Here is a 27,883-nt window from a genome sequence, read left to right as displayed (position 1 = left end):
TCTTTTCACATATATTGAGGACCTGAAAGTGAAAATGAAGTCACTCTGTTGTCCAACTCTTTGCTACCCTATGGTCTGTAGCCCGCCAGGCTCCTCCGCCCTTGGAAGCAGGAATACTGGAGTTGGTTGCTATTTTTTTCTCCAGAGGATCTTCCCAACCCAGGGATTGAACCCAGGTCTCCTGCACTGCAGGCAGACTCTTTACCATCTGAGCCACAAGGAAATCCCATACTGAAGACTTATTCAGTACAGATCATTGTGTTGGAAGCTGGAATAGGTACAAAAATGCCTGGTGTCTACATTCATGGATAGTATTTTGTAAGCATAGGTCACTGTCTGATCCTGTATTGGAGACCTCCTTTTGATGAATTCTTGACTTAGAAGGACTTGAGAGGAATACAAGTGATGGTCAGCTCAGGAATTTGCACTTTCTCAACCGAGCTAAACCATTGAATTCCCGCATCTCATTAAGTCCTTTCTCAGTCTGTAATGTCAGAACACTCCTTTATTTGCTAGGTCTAACAGTATATATAGAAGGTGGATCAAAAGACAGTCCCCAGATTTGATGACTTTTTACTCTACTTCTGCCTCCCCTTTCCCTAGTACCTTCTTCATGGCCTCTTTAACATCTTTGTTTCTCAGTGTGTAGATTAGAGGGTTAACACTGGAAGTGACTATTGTGTAGAAAAGAGTAAGGAACTTGCCCTGGTCCTGGGAATAAGTGTTTGCTGGCTGGAGGTACATGTATATAATCGTACCATAGAAGAGAGGGACAACAATGAGGTGGGAGCTACAGGTGTTGAAGGCTTTCTTTCACCTGGCAGCTGACTTGATCCTTAGCACGGCTCATGCACTATAACCATAAGAGAGGAAGATGAGGCTGAGTGGTGCCAGGATGATAAAGATTGCCAAGGCAAATGCCAGTGCCTCAAGGGTCATGGTATCTTCACAGGCCATGCCAATTAGTGCTGGCATCTCACAGAGAAAGTGGTCCACCCGCCGGTGCCCACAGCGAGGTAGCATCAACGTCTGGGGTGCCATTATGAGAGAATTGCCAAAGACACTCAAGTATGCCACTGAAGCCAGCTGCCCACAGAGACGTGGGTGCATGATAACAGTGTAGTGCAGGGGTTTGCAGACTGCAGCGTAGCGGTCATATGCCATGACAGCCAGGAGAACACACTCCACCCCTCCCAGAGCCAAGACGAAGTAGAGCTGGATGGCACAGCCCAGATAGCTGATGGTCTTATCTGCACCCCGAAGGTTGTAGAGCATCTGAGGGATGGAACCTGTGGTGAAGCACATGTCTAGGAATGAGAGGTTGGCCAGAAAGAAATACATGGGTGTGTGCAGCTGGGAATCCACAACTGAAAGCAAGATGATGGTCATGTTTCCAAGAAGAGTCAGCAGATAAAAAGTGAGGACAACCACAAAGAGGATCAGCTCTAGGTGGGGGATGATCCGAGGAGCCCACCAGGATAAAGCCTTCAAAAGTACTTGTGTTGTACTTGTATTGTCCAAAATGGAAGTGAGAGTCAATTCCTAGGTAGGTTGATAAGAAAAGTCCGGCATCCCGGAGGAGGAGAGAGGGATCTAGAATTCTCAAGGAGGAGGAAAGGACAGAGCTGATGATTGCACAACAAAACAACTCATCTTTCTCAAAGATATGCTTTTCCTTAAACTCAGTACCAATGATTATATAACAACAATGTATCCTGTTTGAGGACATGTTTCTCCTTCTTGAGAACCTTCTAACTAATCTTGTCATTTAAAAATGTATGTTGTGGGAGTGGGTCTGGTGAGACCTTTCTACTGTTAGTTCTAATCTTGTTAATTTTAAGATTTATGTTGTGGGAATGGGTCTGGTAAAAATATATAAGGCCTTGATAAGACTAGCGAGTGGGGCACTCTCCGTCCACCTTTTGATGTCTATGTCAGAAGCTTTCTCTGTCTGTTTTTCACTTTAATAAAACTCTGCTACACAAAAGTTCTTGAGTGATCAAGCCTGGTCCCTGGTCCTGAAGCTAAATCTTCAGAGATCGCAAATCTGACATCGTTCACTGTAAGCTATCAGAAGTATAGCCAAATATAACAACGAGTAATAAGAGAGTTTTCCAGGAAGAATATTTTAACTAAGCCTTTATTATTTTAGTACTATTTTTGTTGTTGTTCAGTCAGTAAGTCATGTCTGACTGTTTGCAACTCCATGAACAGGCTTCTCTGCATGCCAGGCTTCTCTGTCCTTCACTATCTCAAGGAATTTGTTCAAACTCATGTCCATTGAGTCAGTGATGCCATCCAATCATCTCATCTTCTGTCGCCTCCTTCTCCTCTTGCCCTCAAACTTTCCCAGCATCAGGGTTTTTCCAATGGGTCAGCTCTTTGCATCAGGTGGCCAAAGTATTGGAGCTTCAGCTTCAGCACCAGTCCTTCCAATGAATATTCAGGGTTGATTTCCTTTAAGATTGACTGGTTAGATCTTCTTGCTGTCCAAGGAACTCTCAAGAGTCTTCTCCAGCACCACAGTTCAAAAGCATTAATTCTTCTGTGCTCAGCCTTCTTCATAGTCCAACTCTCACATCTATACATGACTACTGAAGAAACCACAGCTTTGACTATATGGACCTTTATCAGTGAAGTGATGTCTCTACTTTTTAATACAATATCTAGGTTTGTCATAGCTACTCTTCCAAGGAGCAAACATCTTTTAATTTCATGGCTGCGGTCACTGTCTGCAGTGATTTTGGAGCCCAACAAAATGAAATCTGACACTGTTTCCACATATTCCCCTTCTATTTGTCATGAAGTGATAGAACCAGATGCCAAGAATTTAGTTTTTTGAATGTTGAGTTTTAAGCCAGCTTGTTCATTCTCCTCTTTCACCTTCATCAAGAGGCTCTTTAATTCATCTTTCCTTTTTGCCATTAAAGTGATACCATCTGCATATCTGAGGTTGTTGATGTTTCTCCCAGCAATCTTGATTCCATCTTGTGATTCATCAAGCCCAGCATTTTTCATGATGTATCCTGCATATAAGTTAAATAAGCAAGCTGAAAATATACAGCCTTGACGTAATCCTTTCCCAATTTTGAGGAATATTGGGAATTTGTATTAGTTACCCTTTGAAGCACTAACTTAAGGTTTTCTACTTTCTATTTTCCTCAGTTGTTCATTCCTTTCCAAAGATGGTACAGGGAGGGCTATGCATGGCTTGGGGAGGGGGAGGGAGAGGGGTTGAGTAAAGATGGCAGGTAAGGCTGAGTTCTAAGCTGTTCTAAGCTGCTCCAGAGATTGCACTGTACTGGTTGTGCACCACATGACTCATTTTATTTGAACACTGCAAAACAGTCTTTCAAGTTTCACATGAGCAATACCAACTTTTTGAAAAAGTTGTTTGTATTCATTTGTGTTCTGGATTCTCTTTTAATTGCCTGAAAAGATATTCCTTCATTAGTCAGAATCCTTACAATGATTATGTATTCATTTTAAGACTTGAACAGCTGTGTAATAACTATCCACAGTCCACATACTTCAGATGATTGGCATCATCAGACATCTCTACATCCTGGCCCTGTACCTTATATCATGGTCCTGCTAAGTTAGCAGAGTCAGAAATCAGATCATTCCTAAAAGCGATTAGAATCAGAGCATTCCTATACCAGAAGGGCTAACAACTACTAACCTACACATAGAAAATGACTGTGAACTTCGTAACTGTATCTCTAAAACAACTTTCTCTTAGTCAGTTGACAAAAATTCTTACAGCTACTTTATTACCAGTTGACATAAGAATTATGATGGTGGAATTGGAGTTAGTGGTTTTAACTAATTATGGATATTTTTTTTGTCTTGGTTTGTTTTTTGTTTTTACAAATTTTTCAAACACAGGTATTTATGTGAACATTGCTAGGATCCTTCCTTCCCAGAGTCTTAGAAGAGGCCCACAGAAATGATGGTCTGAAGATTAAGCTCAATCAGTTGCATGGTAAATCCACCTCTGACATTGCCCATGAAGCCACCCACATCAGGAAAATCTGTGCTGTTAATTACAAACTTAGCTCATATCTGCATCAAGAATTCTGTTTATGGAATTTAGAAAGATGGTAACAATAACCCTGTGTACGAGACAGCAAAAGAGACACTGATGTATAGAACAGTCTTATGGACTCTGAGAGAGAGGGAGAGGGTGGGAAGATTTGGGAGAATGGCATTGAAACATGTAAAATATCATGTATGAAACGAGTTGCCAGTCCAGGTTCAACGCACAATACTGGATGCTTGGGGCTGGTGCACTGGGATGACCCAGAGGGATGGTGTGGGGAGGGAGGAGGGTTCAGGATGGGGAACACATGTATACCTGTGGCAGATTCATTTTGATATTTGGCAAAACTAATACAATTATGTAAAGTTTAAAAAATAAAATTAAATTAAAAAAAAAAAAGAATTCTGTTTCCAGGCAAGATAGAATTGCTTTCAGAAGTCTTCAAAAACTAGAAAAGGCATAATAAAAAAGAAAATCATTTCTGTTAAAATACCAGGGAGCCACAGGAACAACAAAGATAAAAAATATTGGTTCAATTAATGTTCAATAGTGAAGAACTTGTGAAAAAGTGAGCTGAAGTTGCTTTTTCCCTGAAGTTACTGATTCTGTATGCAAATAAGATGATACCTTTAGCTGGTAAAGGACTATTAGAAGAGAATAGAGGGAGAAAAACTCAGAAATTTGTTGTTCGTGTACAACAAAGTGACAAAAATGAATTGACAGCCTGAACTACAAGGCAATGTTCCCCTATAGGTATTTGAAAAACCTTTATGTAGGGAGGGAAATTTAAAAACTATGTCAAAATCTCTCAAAAGAGTGAGAGATCAATTGAATTGGTACTGAGGAGTTAAAGTTTAGGATTAATTTATAAGCATAATATAGGTCTGTTGACATTGTTGTGATAGCAGAATTTCATTCTTTTTTATGCTGAATTTTATTCATATATATATATACATATATATATGTATGTTAATATCTGAAGGAAATCAAAACACTAACTGGAAAAAATACATGAACTCCAGTGTTTATAGCAGCATTATTTACAATAGCCAAGATATGGAAGCAATCTAAGTGTTCATCAACAAATGAATGGATAAAGAAGATGTGTACTAATATGTGTTTTTTTTTGAGAAGGAAATGGCAACCCACTCCAGTATTCTTGTCTGGAAAATCCCATAGACGGAGGAGCCTGGTAGGCTACAGTCCATGGGGTCGCAAAGAGTCAGACACGATTGAGCGATTTCACTTTCACTTTTGGCCAAATGCATTTAGGCAAGGAAATCGCTGTGATGACTGTCTTTATTTGGAGCAAGCTTCAGCATTCCCTTTTATTTCTTGGAATACTACCACTCTCTTGGGACTCTACTGCTAAAATTTCATTTTATTTATTCATCTTTTAGCTGTGTCAGGTAGCATGCAGGATCTTAGTTCCCTGACCAGGGATCAGACATTTCCCCTCTGCCTTGGAAACACAGAGTTTTAACCACTGGACCACCAGAGAAGACGCTAAAGGCTTATTTTAAACTTTAGTAGAGTTTGAATATATCTCTACCCTCATTGCCTCCTAGGCATGCCATTATCTCCAGCCTTTTGCAACATTTCTCTTACAGAAAACACAGCAATGCTTACCTTTCTACTGCAGACTTTCGTTCCCTGCCTACCTTAACATTGCAGGCTTTTGTTCCAATATGCAATACATTTCCCATTTTTTAAAAAGTCAGATAGTCAAAGAGTAACATACCAAATAAGCTTCTTCTAGAGCTTCTTTCCAAGCAAAAGAAGAGAGCTACACTAATTAAATTGATCTCTTAAAAATGAGTCTTGGTGGTAATGAAACAGAGCAGGACTCTATGCTCTTTGTCTACTGTGTCCTCTGCCTGCCTTTTGTCTGTGGAAAAACTTCAGCCAAAGAATAAATTTATTCAGAGAAGTGAGAACACACAGAAAGGAAGGAAAACAAAGGAGACCAAGTAATGGTTTAGTCATTAAGCATAGTCAAAGACCTTTAGCTCCTTCTTAAGGGCTATAGACAATATTCTGAACCATATCCTGGGAGCTATCTTATAGATACTGAAACTCCCACCAGGTAGAGAGTTCACTGCATGTTGTAGCCATGACAGAAGCTGCCACAATTCCTCAAGAAGTGGAAACAAACATACCCTGGAATTGAAGATTAATGGTATTTTAAAAAGTCAAGATGATGCTGGTCAGACCACTGATGACCCATTACAAGATGGCTGTGCAGTTTCTGCATGTAGGCCCTTCCTTAGCCTATAGAAGTTCTTGCCCACTGATTGTCAGTGAGGTTGACCTTTGGACAGGAGTCTGCCCACTCTTTGCCCTGCACTGGTTGCCAATATCTAAAATAAAACAGACTTCCCTTTCCACCACCTGGCCTCCTTATTGGCTTTTTGAGTATTGGAGCAGCCAGATCCTGCTTTTACTTACAGTAAGAAGGGAAGCATATAACTCTTTGGTAGCAGTGCCAGAGGTTAAAAAAAGTAAAAGAATAGAAGTTGGACTTCCACTTATGTAACCAATTTCCTAACACATTTTATTTTAACCAGTCTAAGCCTCTATTTCTATATCTATGTATCTTTGGAAATAATGGATGACTGTCTCACAGGGCACTTATGAGGACCTAGTGAAATAATCCTTTCAAAGCACTCAGCACTGGTGTCTGGATAATAATAATAACCTCAGTAGAGCCTTCCCTATTTCCAAGATCTTGGATAAGTGTGCATTACTTGATACTTTCTAAATTGAAAGAATTCTGAAACAATTTCAGTTTGTATATACTTGGTCCGTTCTGCAGAATAGGTATTTACCTTTATTCATATTTTATTTAGTCCTTTCTTTACTGTATTCTTAAACTGTGATTTTTGTTCACTGAAATGCAATCTGTTAAAACACACACACACACACACAAAACTATAAATACAATTCATACCCTAGTTCAATTTGTCCCCTAACTATCCTCAACCTTACTCCTACTCTTGTGTAGAGAAGTAACCAGTGTTATTAATTTTAAAAACTTTTAAATATACACAAAGTCTCAATTTGTTTCTTTTCTAGCTTTACTTCATGCCCCATCTTCCTCTAGATATTACCTTCTGCCCCTTTCCAGATTATTCAAGCTACTGTTAATTACATAATAATATTAATTAAGAATTAGTCATTCTTATGCCAAAGCCTTTGACTGTGTGGATCACAATAAACTGTGGAAAATTCTGAAAGAGATGGGAATACCAGACCACCTGATCTGCCTCTTGAGAAACCTGTATGCAGGTCAGGAAGCAACAGTTAGAACTGGACATGGAAAAACAGACTGGTTCCAAATAGGAAAAGGAGTACATCAAGGCTGTATATTGTCACCCTGCTTATTTAACTTCTATGCAGAGTACATCATGAGAAACGCTGGGCTGGAAGAAGCACAAGCTGGAATCAAGATTGCCGGGAGAAATATCAATAACCTCAGATATGCAGATGACACCACCCTTATGGCAGATAGTGAAGAGGAACTCAAAAGCCTCTTGATGAAAGTGAAAGTGGAGAGTGAAAAAGTTGGCTTAAAGCTCAACATTCAGAAAACTAAGATTATGGCATCCGGTCCCATCACTTCATGGGAAATAGATGGGGAAACAGGGGAAACAGTGGCTGACTTTATTTTTGGGGGCTCCAAAATCACTGCAGATGGTGACTGCAGCCATGAAATTAAAAGACACTTACTCCTTGGAAGGAAGGTTATGACCAATCTAGATAGCATATTCAAAAGCAGAGACATTACTTTGCCAACAAAGGTCCGTCTAGTCAAGGCTATGGTTTTTCCTGTGGTCATGTATGGATGTGAGAGTTGGACTGTGAAGAAGGCTGAGTGCCAAAGAATTGATGCTTTTGAACTGTGGTGTTGGAGAAGACTTGAGAGTCCCTTGGACTGCAAGGAGATCCAACCAGTCCATTCTGAAGGAGATCAGCCCTGGGATTTCTTTGGAAGGAATGATGCTAAAGCTGAAACTCCAGTACTTTGGCCACCTCATGTGAAGAGTTGACTCATTGGAAAAGACTCTGATGGTGGGAGGGATTGAGGGCAGGAGGAGAAGGGGACGACAGAGGATGAGATGGCTGGATGGCATCACTGACTCGATGGACATGAGTTTGGGTAAACTCCAGGAGTTGGTGATGGACAGGGAGGCCTGGCGTGCTGTGATTCATGGGGTCGCAAAGAGTCGGACACGACTGAGCGACTGAACTGAACTGAACTGAACTGAGTAATTCTTATTATCCTTAAAAAACTAGATATTTTCTCATCTAATCTCATACAGACACACAAACATAATAAAATCATATTTCATTGTCTTAATTTATTGTTTTATAAAAGTAGGACCATGTTATGTATTTATTTCAGCATTTTTTATTTCCTCATTTAGCAAAACCCAAGAAAACATCTCCAAGACATGTGTTAGTGCTATAATTCCTTGTTTCAGATGAATGAATGCTTTCCATTCTGTGAATATATTAATTATCTAGTAAATTTCTTATCAAAGGACCCTATATTTTTCTTCATCATTGGTCATTAAAACAATTCTGCATTAAACATTATTGTTCATTTGTCCTTTTTAGGGGAATGATTCCTGGAAATAACAGCACTAGATTGAGAGTTTATATAGTTGTTAGAAACCATTGCCATATTTTCCCCAGGAAAACTTGTGACACTTTGAATTTCCACCAGTAATCTGTGAGTAGCACTTTTCCTTCATTCTCATTGGCAATAAAATTCAATTCTTCTTTTGCTTCCAGTCTGGTGAATATGAAGAGCTTTATCACCATCATTTTAATATCTCTTTCTCTATTTGAGAATTTGGGCACACTTTCTTACATGTCTTGTTTATTTGGATTTGCTATACTAAATGGCAAAGAGTCGGATACGACTTGGTGACTGAACAACAACAACAAATTATCTATTCATAAAATTGCTTTCCTATTGGGATTTTTATGGGTTTTCCCCATGTTTGTTAAAATCATAATCCTTTTTTCTGAATTATAAATATATGTCTTCTAAATCTACTCATCTGGAAAAGAAATTGAAAATAACTTGAATAATTAAAATAAAAATATAATATTTTAGCCAGAATAAATACTATAATATAAAACATTTAAATCTTACAAGACAATCTATATAATCATGAGTTGAAGAAGAACTTGGTTACTAAACCTGGAAATTTTAAAACTCTATAAAAAATATAGAATATATTGGTTCTACATAAATTCTTTAAAACTGCTTTATGTAAAATGTGTTATAAACCAAGTTAAGCAATTTTCTTAAGATAAAATAAATTGAGGTCTATTTTCTGATACACAAATCAAAGGTTTGGTAGCATAACCTCAGATGGGTTCTCAGCAAATTTACATACAGAATAAAAATTTCTTTCTGAGAGAAATAAGTAAGTCACTTTAGACTGGAAAATGAATTCCAATTCAATAGCAGAAAGTCCAAACTGTCTTTGAAAGATATTTTAGTCCCCACTGTCATTTTGTTAGACAAAGTTGAGGATTAAGTCCCTGGAGAAAAGGTTTGCTGAGCAAATCAAAGATGAAAGAGGAATGTCTCTCCGTAAAGCTCTCCTCCTTCTCTCTTCCCACTGGGTATGTGGTTAATTGCTATAAACTATGGGGGATGACTTTTGCAATTCAGTGTTTGAGATTTCTGCCAGAGACCAAAACAAATACCAATATTGATCATCCATTTTGAAAAACTAGTTGGAAAACAAAATCTGAAAATAGCAGTTCGTGCACTAATTACAAGTGATGCCAGAACACCATTCAGATCATCTGTAATACTTCATTATTATCTTCCAGTTAACTCTGAATGGGGACATCATGACTTGCTACATTTTGAGTGTAACTAAAAGAAGCTGAATGAAATTCATCAAATCAGTTATACAACTAAATAGCATATGAAGATGACAGTTTATCTGTGCACTTTAAACTAGCCCTATTTCAAACTCAAGTCTTTGTGGACATAAAATTGATCTATCGCCAATGTTTAAGATGGAGGTAAGTAGAATATATTTCAAAAAATTACTAAATAAAATGACATGAAAATTTGAGTATTCTAAGCATGCATTTCATGGACTGTTTATATTTCAGATCTCAGCAAAGACCAACAACTTATCTGTTAGGAAAAATCTGATTTTATCCAGCTTCAGCTTCTAAAAACTTTTTTATATATTACGTGTAAGTATATATTTTATATGTGATATAGTTTATATTTTATATCATTATATATTTTAAGTATAAATTACATATGTACATACAAATTATATTATATATTATGTACAAATATGTTCAAATGTTTTTTATACAAATATATTTTGAACATATCCATAAAATCTATGGGAAATAAGAACTTTAGAGCAGGTCGGCTTTAGGTTCTAATCTTTAGTCTGTTATTTACTAGCTCCAGGACCTGAGGAAAGAATTTCTCTAAAAATATAAATTCAGTTTCTGCCTTAAAGTTTAATCTTTAATAAAATGGAAAAATTTTTTGGCAAACTTCCTCGTATTGATGAGCCAATTTACAGTGTATTTGCCGTGTGAAAAATTACTCCTATCATTCATCCTTTTGGGCTTCTCTGGTGGCTCAGACAGTAAAGAATCCACCTATAGTGTGGGAGACCTGGGTTTGAGCCCTGAGTTGGGAAGATCCCCTGGAGGAGGGCATGGCAACCCACTCCAGTATACTTGCCTGGAGAATCCTCATGGACAAAGGAGCCTGGTGGGCTACAGTCCATGGGTGGCAGAGTTGGACAGGACTGAAGTGACTGGGCAAAGTGCTTCGAGTTCCCACATGTCTATCATACTTTGACTAACATAAGCACAGTCATCTTTTTACTCCTGGAAGAATATGGTATCTATGTGGTATTTGGAAGCCTACCTCATAGGGATATGAAATAATTTGAGAAAATGTAATAGTAAACAGTTTTTGTGCTAAAAGGAAAATATCATGCCCATAGTCTTACTGAAGGTAAAACTGATATCCAAAGCTATTTAATAACTTGCTCAGTTATACAATGATTTACTGGCTATTTGGGGACTAAAATTCTTGTTACTTCTATCGTCTCAAGGCTCCTTCCATAGTGTAGCTTAAAATGATGCTTCCAAGACTCTGTTGAACTTTACCTTTTTGAATGTTCAAAGTCAGATATGGGATAAGAGAATTCAGTAGAGAGATGATAGATATAAGATTAATACATCACAAGATAAAATTTATTAATATCTCATCAGCAGCTTTCTAAACTTCTCTCCTTCTATCAACTTCCAATAACATCTCTATTAACCCAGTTATACTCCCTTTCTAATCTCCTTGATATCTCTCATAATTCAAATGTTTTCTTCTGCTGCCCTCTTGAATGCTACTCAAAATGAGATAAACAGTATCCATTCTGGCAATGTATGTTTACTCAAAAGCGGAGGAATCTTCTCAGTGGCCTTTCAGGAATTAGCCACAATTGCAAGCAATTAGTACTCTTGCCTGGAAAATCCCATGGAAGGAGGAGCCTGGTAGGCTGCAGTCCAGGGGTTGCGAAAAGTCAGACACGACTGAGCGACTTCACTTTCACTTTTCACTTTCATGCATTGGAGAAGGAAATGGCAACCCACTCCAGTGTTCTTGCCTGGAGAATCCCAGGGACGGGGGAGCCTGTTGGGCTGCCGTCTTTGGGGTCGCACAGAGTTGGACACGACTGAAGCGACTTAGCAGCAGCAGCAGCAGAGAGGTGTCCACAGGTAATACTCAGGAGCCTGTCTGATATAATTTCAGAGAAGCAGATAAGGACTTCCTAGGTTTTTGTTCTTTTGTTTTGTTAATAAACACTTCAGTCCTAACACTGGGGATATGAATCAGAATTCAAATTACTTAAAACTTCTAAAATGCAAAAATGATAGCCCAACTACTTAGTCTAAAGATATACTTTCAAGAATGGATAAATATTTGAGGTTACTGTGTGCTTGAAAGACAGGTGAATGTACAAAAAAAAAAAAAGAGTAAAGCAGAATATAAGAATTCAGTGCTCTGAAACCTCCTGTTTTCTCTCCTCATTACTTTCTGGCTCCATCATCTTTATATCTTATTCTGCTCCAGTGCTTTCTGCTGGAGTGATAAATATTTTCCCCCTTATCGTGCCCTCATTACAGAACATGAGAGGATATTACATATGACAAGATATGTGAACTAATATATCATATTGATGCAGAAACAGTTTATCATGTTTGTACGTAGCGAATCTCAGAGGGAGAGGGGTCAGTTGATTAAAATAAAATTAACTGATTCCCTCTACCGTAATCTTCCATAGAGAGGACTTCCTTGACTGAGTTTCAGGAAGTAACATCCTATCTAGGATCAGTCAGGAAAGGACATTGTTCATGTGAGAGGAGAAAATACATGCAATGTCTTCCATGATGAGATACCTTCTGAGCAATAATATAAGAATTGTGTCACTCTTCAGTATTACATTTAGAGAGATACTATACCTTATCCAAACAGGAATACTGAGAATGAAAGTGGTTCTATTACCAAACTGTAAGCACAGTAGGAGACAACTCAACAGTCCTGGGTAGACTGGGGAGTGTCATTCACCCGTTACATGGACTAGAGGGGATCTGTTCAACACTTGTGCAATTCAAGGAAATTATGGATTGTGTGAAATCTCTCTACTGATGCCATTTATCCTGTTTTACCTGATTCCTCCATTCCTTGGCAACATTTTTTTTTTTTTTTTTGCCAAGAAAATACAAAATGCCCCCACACAATCCATCCCTTAGAAAAAAATCCTTGCAGATTCGGACATAATTTTTGAAAAACATGAAGAGTTTAAAAAATTAATTTTCTTGCAAAGATCTGCACCCTGATGGGGATCAAAGTATTAAACCAAAGCAATGCTGCTGAGAGTTAAATACAGCGAGTAAATTAGTGTGTGTGTGTGTGTGTGTGCCCTCAGTGCCTCACTTGTGTCCAACTTTTTGTGGCCCCATGGACTGTAGACCACCAGATTCTCCTGCCTGTGGAATTTTAAGTGAGGATTTTTTTTTAATGTTAAAAGAATAATATCTGCTTTTTAAAAATTAGAACAAAAAACAGGTAAATTTATAAATAATTCTGCTTACTCTCCACCATCCCCCTTTCTTAGGAGTGACACTTTCTTCTGTATTTTTCAAGGTAATTTTTAATTTATGTATTAGTATTTTTATGTATGTATGTATAAAATACGATTTTTAAAATGGATAGTATCATCATTTTTAAAATGTTCAGTCACTACTTTTTTTCATTTAGAGATATATTTGAACATCATTTTGTGTCTATATCTATAACTATGTTTCTCAAAGTTTTTGTCAAATGAGAGCAAGGCAATTTTTAGGGGACTAGTAGTCCAAGAATAAGAACAAAATTAAAACACACATTGCTAACATTCAAATGAACCTGAATAATCATGAAAAATTTATATTCTGATATTGATAAAATAATAAAATAATTTAGAGTGTCCTGTTAAGATTTCTTCAGGATGAATACATGTTTAGCAGGTGGAACTGACATATCAGCAGTTTTAGGAAATTCAGGGCCCTGAATAGCTTTTGCTTAAAGCATCTCAGGAGGGCTTCCTGTGTGGCTCAGAGGTAAAGAATCCGCCTGCAATTCAGGAGACACAGGAGATGCAGATTTGTTCCCTGGGTTGGGAAGATCCCCTGGAGGAGGGCATGGCAACCCACTCTGGTATTGTTGCCTGGAGAATTCTATGGACAGAGGAGCCTGGCAGGCTTACAGCCCATGGGATCGCAGAGTCAGACATGACTGAAGTGACTGGGCAAAGTGTCTCAGAGTTCCCACATCACTATCATACTTTGACTAACATAACCATGTTTCTATGTGCCAGGCACTATGCCAGCCAATTTTTACTGAAAAATCACATTTATACTTCACAGCAGGTGGTTACTAGGATCCTTACTTTGAGGGTTGATAGTTTGGGGGCTAAGGAGGAAAAAGGAAGGTGAGTTTTCAACTGGCATGGCCATCTTTCATTGGTAACCTTAGAAAATTTATAGTTTTATAAACCATAAGTAACTCCTCTCTGAGCAACCTCAGAGACTTTGAAACACTCTAACTTCTTTCATCCACACTGCTCTGTTTCTAAGGGCCAGGTCTAGACTAAACAATGTGTGTATATGTTTCATATCAAGACAAGGTAAAAAAGCAGGATTACCTTCACAAGTGAGAACTTGAAGATCAGAGGATAAGAAACATTCCCAGTGTAATGTAACTAATTAGGCAAGGTGGCCTATGAGCCTCAGAGAAGGCAATGGCAAGCTACTCCAGTACTCTTGCCTAGAAAATACCATGGATGGAGGAGCCTGGTAGGCTGCAGTCCATGGGGTCTCCAAGAGTCAGACACGACTGAGCGACTTCATTTTCACTTTTCACTTTCACACATTGGAGAAGGAAATGGCAACCCACTCCAGTGTTCTTGCCTGGAGAATCCCAGGGACGGGGAAGCCTGGTGGGCTGCCGTCTATGGGGTCGCACAGAGTCGGACATGACTGAAGCAACTTAGCAGCAGCAGCCTATGAGCCTAAGTCCAGTTCTGTATCATTAAATAATCTTATATGAATTCTGAGCTTCTAAAATAAAAAAAATATATGTCCTCACTTGTATCCATTATTAGATACTTTCTACATGTTCTTTTTTTTTTTTTTTTGGAGGGGGTGAGATTTACACAATTTTAATTTATTGTAATTTACACAGTTTTTACACAGGGAATCTCATTGGCATTAGGAGAAAATAGATGGCATTAGGAGTAAAGAGTTCACCTGCCAAAGGAGATGCAGCAGATGTGGGTTCAAGCCCTGGATTGGGAAGATCCCCTGGAGGAGGGCATGGGAACCCACTCCAGTATTCTTGCCTGGACAATCCCAAGGACAGAGGAGCCTGGCAGGCTACAATCCATAGGGTCGCAAAGAGCTGGACACGACTGAAGTGACTTAGCACACTCTCACAGAATGATTTCAAATGGCAGGAACTGTGTCTATATATATCTAATAGAAGGTACCCAGGGTAGAAAGAAGTGAGAACAATGAATTTACAGAATAACAAAAGATCAAATTTTGATATTTTATATAAAATAAATTCTATGAATATGGAAACATGTTACTTTAAATTTTTTGAAATTTATTTTACTAATATATTTAAATAAGAATAGAAACTCTTGAAATACTTGGAAAGATAAATATGTATATTTTTGTCAATATATTTTCACATTATTAATAGCATCAGTCTGTAAGTTTATACAAATTGTTAGCAAAATGCTTAAAACTGACAGTAAGTAAATGTGCTTGTTAACCTACTTTTTATATTCCAGAGAACCAAGAGCTGACCATTTAACATGAATAGGATCAATGAGAGTGTCCCCCAAGAGTTCATCCTCTTAGGTTTCTCAGATCGACCATGGCTGGAGCTTCCACTCTTTGTGGTGTTCCTGATTTCCTACATCTTGACCATCCTGGGCAATCTAGCAATAATTATTGTGTCCCGTCTGGATTCCAAGCTCCATACCCCCATGTATTTTTTTCTTACCAATCTCTCACTCTTGGACCTTTGCTACACCACAAGTATAGTTCCACAAATGCTGGTAAACATATGCAGCATCAGGAAGGTGATTAGTTATGGTGGCTGTGTGGCACAACTTTTCATTTCCCTGGCTTTGGGTTCCACTGAATGTCTCCTCCTGGCTGTCATGTCCTTTGATAGGTTTGCAGCTATTTGTCGGCCTCTCCACTACTCCGTCATCATGCACCAAAGGCTCTGCCTCCAGCTGGCAGCTGCATCCTGGATTAGTGGCTTCAGCAACTCAGTACTGCAGTCCACCTTGACCCTGCAGATGCCACTCTGTGGCCACAACGAAGTGGATCACTTCTTCTGTGAAGTCCCTGCTCTGCTCAGGTTGTCATGTGTAGACACAACAGCAAATGAAGCTGAACTATTCTTTATCAGTGTGCTATTCCTTCTAATACCTGTGACACTCATTCTGATATCATATGCTTTTATTGTCCAAGCAGTGTTGAGAATACAATCAGTGGAAGGTCGGCGAAAGGCATTTGGAACATGTGGCTCCCATTTGATAGTGGTGTCTCTTTTTTATGGCACTGCTATCTATATGTACCTGCAACCACCATCCCCTGCCTCCAAGGACAGGGGAAAGATGGTATCCCTTTTCTATGGAATCATCACACCCATGTTGAACCCCCTTATATACACACTTAGGAACAAAGATGTAAAGGGTGCATTTAAGAGGCTGATTGCAAAGATTTTCTTAATCAAGAAATAGGAATACCCAAATAATAGGCCTTGTTAAAACCTGAAGTTTACTTATTTTAATAATTTAATAAATTAAATTATTTAACTTAATAATTAATTAATATTATTATTAATTATATTAATAATTTTAATTTAATTTAATTTAATCCACCCAAGTTGCTTTAGTCTACTCTTAGAACTGTTATGCCGACCTTCTTCAAATAAAATGTCACTGACAAAAAACTGCACTTATTTCCTACTGTCTACCTATAGTCATTGCACAAGTCCTGAGAACTGGTGCATTATGATCCTCTAAAATACTGTAAGCTTGAAATATTTAAAGTCTCAGGCTTTATAGCACTAGTTTGTATACTTGGTAAAGAGTCTTAAACTTCTGTGAGTCTAAAATAAAAGCTTAGGAAACATAACATTTTTATACACATTCAAATGTGCTTACACATCACAAATATTTTCTTAATTACAGGAGATACAACAGAAGTCCATAAAGCCATACAAAGCCCCCCTCCCTTATACATATAAAGTTAATGATAATAGCTTAAATTTTAACACTATTCCCACATTAAAACAATATTTGGGTTGCACAATGATCTTTCCCCCACAATTTTACCTGGATCTCCTCTCATGTCTATACTTTCCATTTATCCTAAATTGAAGTATCTTATCCTATTTCATCTACCAAATAAATTTGTATTTATTTATTTATCTGAATCACACACTCTTTATTGGAATTTTTTTCATGACTCAATTACCATCTATGTTATCTGTCTCCTTTTAAGCCCTAAAGCGATTAGAATCTAAATCATAAAACTAGCACAGTATATAACAATATTCATTGCTCGTTTAATGCACTTCCTTTGTTCAAGAAGAAAAGCTTATTATGTTAGCTCCCTTAGGTAGCATAGATTATAATGTATACTTCTTCCACATGGCCTTCAGAGCTCATCAAAGTGCTGAGAAAAATATTTGCACACTGTGAGTCAGTTTTTGGCTGATTTAATGAATAGCTGGCATACTGCAGTCCATGGGGTCACAGGTGGACACGACTGAGAGACTGAACTGAACTGATGAATAGTTGCACTGTAGTAATTTTAACTGCTTCTTTTTCTAATTACTTCTTCTACTAAATACAAAAACAGAAAGTTCAATAACTAAGAAATACAATTAGCATGTTTCCTTTGAATACCGGTATTCAAAATGTACCAACAAGGTACATTTCTGCCTCAGTCTAATTTTCTGACACATCATGGTGGATCTTAAAACTTCAACCTGCATCAAGACCACCTGGAGGGCTTTTAAAATCCAAGATCCCTGGGAGTCAACCCATCTACACTCCCAGAGTTTCTAAAGTAGGAAGTCTGGAGAGAGGGCCAAGAATTGCATTTCTAATTAATTCTCAGGTTGTGCAGATCAGGGACCGCACTTTAAGGACTGCTGTGCTAATGGTTAAAATGAATAAAGAGATCTTGCTAGTACTGGGGCTCGGGGTGGGCCACCTCCTAAAATATCACAATGGCATTATTTTGAGTTGAAGTTGCTTGAGAAGCAGCAGATACAAGAAGGAAACTCTGACCATCCTCTATGCCCTGGAAAACAGAGAACAAATCTCTCATGTGAAAAGTACACTCCCCACATTTGGAGGTAGGAGCACATCCTGATCACCACAGATAGGGAATTCGAGCTAAGAAGCCAGTATAAACCAACTGTTTTTAATTAAACATACAAATCACTGACCAGTTCTAGGATTCACATTTCAGTTCAGTTCAGTTCAGTTGCTCAGTTGTGTCCGACTCTTTGGGACCCCATGAACTGCAGCATGCCAGGCCTCCCTGTTCATCACCAACTCCCAGAGTTTACACAGACTCATGCCAATTGAGTCGATGCCATCCAACCATCTCATCCTCTGTTTTCCCCTTCTCCTCTTGCCCTCAACCTTTCCCTGCCTCAGGGTCTTTTCCAGTGAGTTGCCTGCTTGCATCATGTGGCTAAAGTATTGGAGCTTCAGCTTCAGCATCAGTGCTTCCAGTAAAAATTCAGGGTTGATTTCCCTTAGGATAGACTGATTTGATCTCCTTGCAGTCCAAGGGACTCTCAAAAGTCTTCTCCAGCACCACAGTTCTTAGTAGTCTGGCTTGTTGAAAGAGGAAAAGTAAACTCAACCTCACTGTTGGAGGTCTTTTCTGGGACCTTTTCTGCAGTCTTGATCCAGGTGAATGGAAATTCAGGGTTTTTTTTTGTCCAGAGGGCTCAACAGGCAGCCGAGAAGTACTCTGCCGAATGTGTTGTGAGGAATTCTACCGAGGTGCGCTGCTACTGCTGGCTGTGGGCAGGCTCCTGCAGGATCACGGCTCTGCCCTGCTTCTGAGCAAGTCATCTTCTCTCCTCCTTTCTGAGTGATTCATCCAGGAGCCAGGGTCCAAAGCCTCAAAGTCTGACAATGAATTGTCAGTTGGAGATTATATTTGTAATCTAAATTTAAATTTTAAGGAGAAAAAAAATTATCTTTTGAAAAGTCAAAAGACATTGTCAAATGTCAAAAGCAAACACAAAAAAAGACAAGCTCAAACCAAATCGATACCCAGGAAGTAGTTATGGCACAGTATCAATTCCAAACACTGAGCAGGTGACTTGATCACCTGGGAGGTGAATTTCCAGTCATTTGGAGTGGAGTACTTTTATCTTTTTTAAAAGACATTTTTCTGCATCCAATATGTTACATAAAAAAATTAACACATCTCCCCCCCCCACAGAAAAAAGAAAGGAAAGGTACAAAAGAGCAAAGAAAGTATATGATCCATGTTCTCAAACTATGTTTTCTAAGAAACAAGTACATTTAACTGCATGAGAAAGAAAATGCAAGCAATAAAAAATTCTTCTTCTAAAAGTTTTAAATTTACCAATATATGAAATGTAAAACCCTGTGCAGAAAAAGCTGCACTGATATAATCACCAAAGAGGATGCTGTTGGGGGCTCTCTGATTCAAAACAGAATACACACTCAGATTCTATTGACTTCAAAGACAAACAAAATCCTTACAAACACACTTTCATATACGAAAGTTCTTCAGTGTCCCTCAGATTGATCTCACCTCCTCTGTGAAGAATCTACCCTTGCTCACATGAGGGTATCCCACAGTCCTTTAGAACTATCATAAATTACTGCATTGCATTCTTAAGCAGAACTTCCCAGGTGTCTCTTTGTCCTAACACTTAAAGTTACTTGAAATTTGGGACTTTTTTTTCCTTCATCATTCATTTTGTCACTCCTCGGTACCTGGTATCAGGCTTCAGACACTCTGGGTTTCCATAAAGTTGAATGGTAATTATATATTTTATATTTATAAGGTATAGATATTCCTATATTCAATTCCTGATTTCATTCATTATCATCTGAGTGATGAGGAGCTAACCCTAATCTCTCCGCTCCCTCAACTAAACACTGGGACAAGAATCCTGGCCTTGGAGGTTCTTTTACAGGTACTCAGGGAAGGAAGTAGTGGCATGTAACAGAAATGATCTCAACAGATGGTCTGATTTTGTGAATTTTCATAATGCTTTCAAAACCCTTCAATATACATTACCTGCTAAAAAGAAATACCCATTGCCACTGGATCAATTCCCTTCTCCAGGTCTCAATATCTCCTCCTGTAAATGAAGGACATTAGGCTAGATTTAATTCAACCCTTAGTGAGCCTTCTTTCTGAGAAATTTGTTCTCAGGTGCCACTGAGGAATAGTCCAAAGTGGCATTACTCTTTTCTCTGACCGGCTTGTAGCTAGAGGACTAGCATAGTCACCTAGCATAGGGACCCAAAACTGCAGGTGAGATACAAAGGCCACCCTCATGCTCACCCCACAGAATTCCCATACTCGAAAGCAAAATGGCTGTCTGAGGAGGACTTACAAATAGCTGTGAAAAGAAGAGAAGCGAAAAGCAAAGGAGAAAAGGAAAGGTATAAGCATCTGAAAGCAGAGTTCCAAAGAATACCAAGAAGAGATAAGCCTTCCTCAGTGATCAATGCAAAGAAATAGAGGAAAACAACAGAATGGGAAAGACTAGAGATCTCTTCAAGAAAATTAGAGTTGATACCAAGGGAACATTTCATGCAAAGATGGGCTCAATAAAGGACAGAAATGGTATGGACCTAACAGAAGCAGAAGATATTAAGAAGAGGTGGCAAGAATACACAGAAGAACTATACAAAAAAGATCTTCATGACCAAGATAATCACAATAGTGTGATCACTGACCTAGAGCCAGACATCCTGGAATGTGAAGTCAAGTGGACCTTAGAAAGCAGCACTACGACCAAAGCTAGTGGAGGTGATGGAATTCCAGTTGAGCTATTTCAAATCCTGAAAGATAATGCTGTGAAAGTGCTGTACTCAATATGCCAGCAAATTTGGAAAACTCAGCAGTGGCCACAGGACTGGAAAAGGGCAGTTTTCATTCCAATCCCAAAGAAAAGCAATGCCAAAGAATGCTCAAACTACTGCACAATTGTACTCATCTCACACGCTAGTAAAGTAATGCTCAAAATTCTCCAAGCCAGGCTTCAGCAATATGTGAACCATGAACTTCGAGATGTTCAAGCTGGTTTTAGAAAAGGCAGAGGAACCAGAGATCAAATTGCCAACATCCGCTGGATCATGGAAAAAGCAAGAGAGTTCCAGAAAAACATCTATTTCTGCTTTATTGACTATGCCAAAGCCTTTGACTGTGTGGCTCACAATAAACTGTGGAAAATTCTTCAAGAGATGGGAATACCAGACCACCTGATCTGCCTCTTGAGAAACCTATATGCAGGTCAGGAAGCAACAGTTAGAACTGGACATGGAATAACAGACTGGTTCCAAATAGGATAAGGAGTACATCAAGGCTGTATAGTGTCACCCTGCTTATTTAACTTATATGCAGAGTACATCATAAGAAACGCTGGGCTGGAGGAAGCACAAGCTCGAATCAAGACTGCCAGGAGAAATATCAATAACCTCAGATATGCAGATGACACCACCCTTATGGCAGAAAGTGAAGAGGAACTCAAAAGCCTCTTGATGAAAGTGAAAGAGGAGAGTGAAAAAGTTGGCTTAAAGCTCAACATTCAGAAAACGAAGATCATAGCATCCTGTAGCATCACTTCATGGGAAATAGATGGGGGAACAGTGCAAACAGTGTCAGACTTTATTTTGGGGGGCTCCAAAATCACTGCAGGTGGTGATTGCAGCCATGAAATTAAAAGACGCTTACTCCTTGGAAGGAAAGCTATGACCAACCTAGATAGCATATTCAAAAGCAGAGACATTACTTTGCAAACAAAGGTCCGTCTAGTCAAGGCTATGGTTTTTCCTGTGGTCATGTATGGATGTGAGAGTTGGACTGTGAAGAAAGCTGAGCGCCAAAGAATTGATGCTTTTGAGCTGTGGTGTTGGAGAAGACTCTTGAGAGTCCCTTGGACTGCAAGGAGATCCAACCAGTCCATTCTGAAGGAGATCAGCCCTGGGATTTCCTTGGAAGGAATGATGCTAAAGCTGAAACTCCAGTACTTTGGCCACCTCATGCGAAGAGTTGACTCATTGGAAAAGACTTTGATGCTGGGAGGGACTGTGGGCAGGAGGAGAAGGGGACGACAGAGGATGAGATGGCTGGATGGCACCACTGACTCGATGGATGTAAGTCTCAGTGAACTCCGGGAGTTGGTGATGGACAGGGAGGCCTGGCGTGCTGCGATTCATGGCCTCACGAAGAGTCGTACACGACTGAGCGACTGAACTGAACTGAACTTTCCTGATGTGGCTCTGTCCCTCCTGCCTCTTCAAATCCACCTTCAGAAGAACGTTGCTTTGACGAGCCAACAGTCATTCTAAAGAACTTAAAAGCCCAGAGAATCGTTGCTGCAACGGTCAGAGCAGGAGAATTTACTTTGACGAGTCAGGGCGTGCTGGGAGCAGGTTGGGGGCGAAAGGGTCCCTTCCATCCTCGCTGTGAGACAAGACTTTGTCCACCACGCTGGCTCTGGTTCAGCCTCAGTTTTGTTCCTATTTGTTCTCCGACCCATGTGACACTGGTAGGTCTCTCCTGGTGCTTCTGATTGGCTGCCCGCCTGACTCAGTTCCTCGATCCTCTCACGTCCATCCTTGGACGAATCATCCTTCCTTGTTTCCCTACCCACGCTCTACTTGGTAACATCCTGCTGGTGGAGCCTGGTACTGACATCCACTTCTTTCACCTGCATTCAGACATCAACTTCTTATTGATAGATATGTGTTAACTTGTCCGTGCTCTTTATGTTTAATTCCTCTATTGGTTAAATTACTACAGATTTATAAGAAACCTTACTATCAATCAAGACCAACTTTTTCTTTCTTATCAAAATTATATGGTTCTTTTCTTGGCTCTTGACATTTCCCTAGGAAGTGGTTCAGAGAATGCTTTCCCCAAAATACACCATGCTGGCATAAGGATTATTTTGAGCTGAAAGCAATGGAGAAGAAGCAGACAGAAAAATTCTCTCCTCTCCCATGCAAACAGGAAGGGCAGGAGGATTCCTACTGGCCAGAGACAAACCTAGACTTCTCAGCCCAGAGAAGGCTTAGAGTTTGATCCCACCACCATATAAAGGTTTTGTCACCCTAAAAATTTCCCCATGTCATCCCTTGCAATAACCCTTGAGTCATGGCCTCTTACAAGATTTAAACAGACTGTTATCTTTTAAAGAGTCTGTGGTGACCCAAGGATGGAAGAGCAGATAAAACCAAAGAGGGTCTTGGAATGCAGGAACAGAAAAACCAGACCTTTATCATCCTTCCCTTCCCCATGTTGTAACTATTAACAGATTTCAGGTCCTGCTAAGCAGTATAACTTGTCTCCCCTCCTACCCTATGGGGAGAAGGTTTTTACCTTACTCCACCTCCACCCAGTATACGTGCCTCATCCAATCAGCAAGTGACCCACAGAATCTGTATCCTACTCCTTGTACCCTGGGTATAAAAGTGGACAAAGATCCCTCCCTGTTCAACGTCAGTTCTCCCTTGAGCTTCCCCGGTGTTCTGACAGTGTCTCCTACTCTAATAAACTTTATTCTCCTCTCATTCTGCCTCATATCTGGAAATTCTTTTCCAACCCACACACGGACCAGGACTGAGTTGTCTTGGTGCTGGGAGAATGTTGCTTTTTATGGTTGAGCAGGCTTGGTGATGTTTAACTCAGGTACACAATGCACAATGGAGGGAAGAGGGGAGGCCAAAGGGTGGAGAAATTTTTTTATGATTAATTTTTTCTTCTCTTGTCATAAAATATGAATTTTGTTGCACATTACTACGTTTAGATTTTTTGGTTTTTGATAGCCTAACACTTGAGACATTTGCAGAGCTTACGGTCAGAGCGCTAGCCCTACTTTTGTCCTTGTACTATTATCCCTACAGGCTCAAAATAGTGCCACTCATGCCAAAGTCCATGATACTAAACCTAGACTGTAATTTCTGAATTAACTGCTGCTTCAACTTTCCCCAGGAATCTTATTCAACCAGCTTGGAATTTTCTGGTCCGCACTAAGGAGATGATCTTGTCTCTTGGGTCCTCTCTGTTCCTCCCCTTCTCTAGAGAAAATCTGCATGATAAAGACCCCCTGCTGTTCTCTTCCCCTCCCCTACCCCCCAATAGGGTGTGTCCTGGTCCAAGATAACACTTTCTTTTCTTTTGCTAATGACTGTGCCTCTCCTCAATTCTAGAGGAAATCAGTCCCAAATATTCTTTGGAAGGACTAATGCTGAAGCTGAAGCTTCAATACTTTGCCCACCTGATGTGAAGAACTGACTCATAGGAGAAGACCCTGATGCTGGGAAAGACTGAAGGCAGAAGGACAAGGGGACAACAGAGGATGAGATGGTTGGATGGCATCACCGACTCAATGGACCTGAGTTTGAGCAAACTCCAGGAGATGGTGATGGACAGAGAGGCCTGGTGTGCAGCAGTCCATGGGGTTGCAAAGAGTCAGACATGACTGAGCAACTGAACTGAACTGTGTTTGCTGGAAAACCTCCCCTAACTAGCCTCCCTCCCACAACACCTTTCGTCTTCAGCTGGTGAAGGTATTTGAAGTGGTAGCTTTGAGTCATTTCAGAGTTACTTGGTTTTCCTGAGTATTTCCCATGTACATAGGAGGTATACATTTTGTCAAACTACTCTTTGTTTTTCTCCTGTTAATCTGTTCTTTTTATTACAGGGGTGTCTAAGCCAAGAATTTAGAAAGGTAGAGGAAATATTACATATCTGAAGTAGGGTCCTGGAGCAACACCCCATGGTGTGTGGCAGACAGAGGGCAGGACATGAAAGTATCCTTCATTCTCAGGGGACAAGGGAGATTACCAGTTTACCCAGATATAGGAGGAAATGACGTCAGGTTGGCTTATCTGTTGCCAGGGAAAACAGCTGAGGAGCACCGCCCTCACCATCCTTTTGATAAACAACAGAGTAGATGGAGCTAGGGCAAGTACATAGGCACTTACTGATTAGGATCTATGATTACGAGGGAAAGTCAGTTCTGTGAGTAAGGTGTAGGTGAAGCAGGCACTGGTGGAGCAGGGGATGTAGGTACAAAGAGGAAAGGAACAGCCATCTTGGGCGGCCTAATCATACAATATGTGGATACGAGTGTAAGGCAGGCATGTGTGGCCTTTGGCATGATTTTAAGGAATATAGGTTGATCTACACCTAGTTATACATTAGCTCCCAGCCACCCCCACCCCTAATCTAAGCTGAACCCCCAGAGTGAGGCCTTTTTAAAGGAGAGGCTGCAGCTTCTGAAGAAGGTAGGGGCAGGAATGAAAAAATGAGAAGTATGGTGAGATGGCACTTAAGACCACTTTCCAGGTTAAAAGACACTTGGAAACTATGAGAGGATACACTGACTGAAACTGACCACTCTGCAGGCACCATAGCAACTGTTTGCAGGAATTATTTTACAACAGGAGGTCAGGACCTCCTTATACAGAATTAACAAGCCACCACCAACCAGAGGTATTCAGAAAGGTCAAAGGAGATGCCATGTGTCCCACCACCTCCCAGAATCTTTCTTGCTGGCATCCATCTTGGCTGAGCAATGTGTGAGCCACAAGGAAGTACCCTGAGTCAGAATGATTGTGTTGGGGCCAGTGTGAGGAAAGCAGGAGAGACTCCATCTTGAAGCCTGTCACCCATCTTAAAGACAGGATGTGAACTGGGCTTGAACCCTGCCCAAGAGTGAGGAAACTGTTGCTAGTGAAAACCAGGTCTCCTGGAGACTTCCTTCCCTACAGATGACAAATGGAGATTGTAGTTGAGGTCAGGATGCCCCTGATAGATTAACCATGGAGACATCCCCCCTTGATGTATAATCATTGTCCCCCCTCCCTTTAACCTTAATTCTTCGTTCTCCTAGCACCAAAATCATATACAAGAAAGAGGTTGCTAACATATAACCAGTCACAAACGTAATGGGGGGCATAAAACTGGGCCTCTCAGAAACAGGGTCCTTGTTGGTAACTGATTCCCCCTGGACCTGCTGGCATAATATACTGTACTCCACTGTCTTGCGTGTCCTTCGAGGTGTGTCTCCAGATTCCACAATTGGACAGAGACAACCCAGAAACTAATCCCATCACCATAAACCAGAGATTGGCAGAACAGCTCTCCTGGGTTCCCTTACCCTCCTGCTCTCCACCGCAAGACCCCTTCCCAATAGTCTCTTGCTTTGTCAGCACCTGTGCCTCCTCCGATAATTCATTTCAGAGCGTCATACAAGAGTTCCCTTTCAGGCCCTGGAAGGGGTTCTTCCAGGAACAGACGGACAAATCAGGGACTGTCATCCTAAGCCCCAAACTGAATTCCAGTGTGTGTATGTGCACAGGCTTTTAAGGAGTTTATACAAATCTTACAGGAATGTGTGTACCCACATGGTAAGAATCTCCCACCCTAGACTTTTAGGAAAGATAGGAGAAGGCAATGGCACCCCACTCCAGTACTCTTGCCTGGAAAATCCCATGGACGGAGGAACCTGGTAGGCTACAGTCCATGAGGTTGCTAAGAGTCGGACACGACTGAGCGACTTCACTTTCACTTTTCACTTTCATGCATTGGAGAAGGAAATGGCAACCCACTCCAGTATTCTTGCCTGGAGAATCCCAGGGATGGCGGAGCTTGGTGGGCTGCGGTCTCTGGCGTCGCAGAGTCAGACACGACTGAAGTGACTTAGCAGCAGCAGCAGTCAGAAACAGCAGACCAGCACCCATGGCTTTGAGCAATGGAGAGCTTCTTAAAGAGTTTAACTTGTGAATTTAGTCCTTTTGTTTGTGCTGAGTTCACAGAATTTTCCTAAAACGGGAAGGAACTGTCAGGGAAATGTATGCCTCAAAGGAAAATTATAGCACACCGTTTAGTATCATCTGATTCTGATTCAATGAGAGGTATTTTACAATTCTGTAAATTTTTGATAACTGGCAGCAATAGAAAATAATTCCTGTCTTGTTCAGTGGCTAAGTAGTGTCTGTATGCAATCCCATGGACTGCTGCACTCCAGGCTCTTCTGTCTTCCACTGTTTCCCTGGAGTTAGCTCAGTTTCATGTCCATTGAGCCCGTCATGCTATCTGTCTCTTCCTCTGCTGCCCCCTTCTCCTTTTGCCTTTACTCTTTCCCAGCATCAGGGTCTTCTTCAATGAGTTGGCTCTTTGCATCAGGTAGCCAAAGTTCTGGAGCATCAGCTTTAGCATCGGTCCTTCTACTGAGTATTCAGGGTTGATTTCCTTTAGGATTGACTGTTTTTATATACTTCCAGTCCAACGGACTCTCAAGAGTCTTCTCCAGCATCACAATTTGAAAGCATCAATTCTTCCTGGCTTAGCCTTTTTTATGGTCCAATTGCTGTCCATAGACATGCAAATTAATTCTATCTTCTGAGGGCACAATTTTTCCCTCCCCAGTCCACCTTCCTCACCAATCCTCAGCAGTATAAAAGCCAGTTTGGACTTTATTTAGACTTTACTTTTAATATTCCTGATCTATAAATGGCGTCCACTCTTTGAATTCTCCTTTTAACTGGGAGAAGGCAATGGCACCCCACTCCAGTACTCTTGCCTGGCAAATCCCATGGACGGAGGAGCCTGGTAGGCTGCAGTCCATGGGGTCGCTAAGAGTCGGACACGACTGAGCGACTTCACTTTCACTTTTCACTTTTATGCATTGGAGAAGGAAATGGCAACCCACTCCAGTATTCTTGCCTGGAGAATCCCAGGGACTGGGGAGCCTGGTGGGCTGCTGTCTATGGGGTCGCACAGAGTCGGACACGACTGAAGCGACTTAGCAGCAGCAGCAGCAACACCTCACCAGTTATCCCATTAAAGAGGTAAAATCTTTTCAAAGGGGTTCACTTTTACACTTGTATGAGAGTCACGATTGTATATTTTGGGGGAAAATTAAACTTTAAGTAGGCTTCCCAGGTGGGTGGTAAAGAA

At 40.3% G+C, this 27,883-nt stretch overlaps 1 protein-coding gene and 1 pseudogene across 1 annotated transcript; one reads left to right on the top strand and one right to left on the bottom strand.

Annotated features, from left to right (window-relative positions):
* Positions 1-573: 573 nt before the first annotated feature.
* LOC129647162 (putative olfactory receptor 2W6) lies at positions 574-14,107 on the bottom strand (annotated as a pseudogene).
* Positions 14,108-15,471: 1,364 nt separating this feature from the next.
* On the top strand, positions 15,472-16,413 carry LOC129647456 (olfactory receptor 2B2). The gene has a single exon (XM_055574547.1). It carries the CDS (start codon positions 15,472-15,474, stop codon positions 16,411-16,413), a length of 942 nt encoding a protein of 313 aa, XP_055430522.1.
* The last annotated feature ends 11,470 nt before the right edge of the window (positions 16,414-27,883 follow it).

The sequence above is a fragment of the Bubalus kerabau genome, chromosome 3 (genome assembly GCF_029407905.1).
Source record: "Bubalus kerabau isolate K-KA32 ecotype Philippines breed swamp buffalo chromosome 3, PCC_UOA_SB_1v2, whole genome shotgun sequence".
Classification (NCBI taxonomy): domain Eukaryota; kingdom Metazoa; phylum Chordata; class Mammalia; order Artiodactyla; family Bovidae; genus Bubalus; species Bubalus kerabau.
Note: the sequence above shows the minus strand (reverse complement) of the source record. Positions and strands in the feature narration are given on the sequence as shown.

What these genes read in the sequence shown, in the direction of transcription:
- LOC129647456 (XM_055574547.1), top strand. Translation starts at nt 15,472, where the DNA reads ATGAATAGGATCAATGAGAGTGTCCCCCAAGAGTTCATCCTCTTAGGT.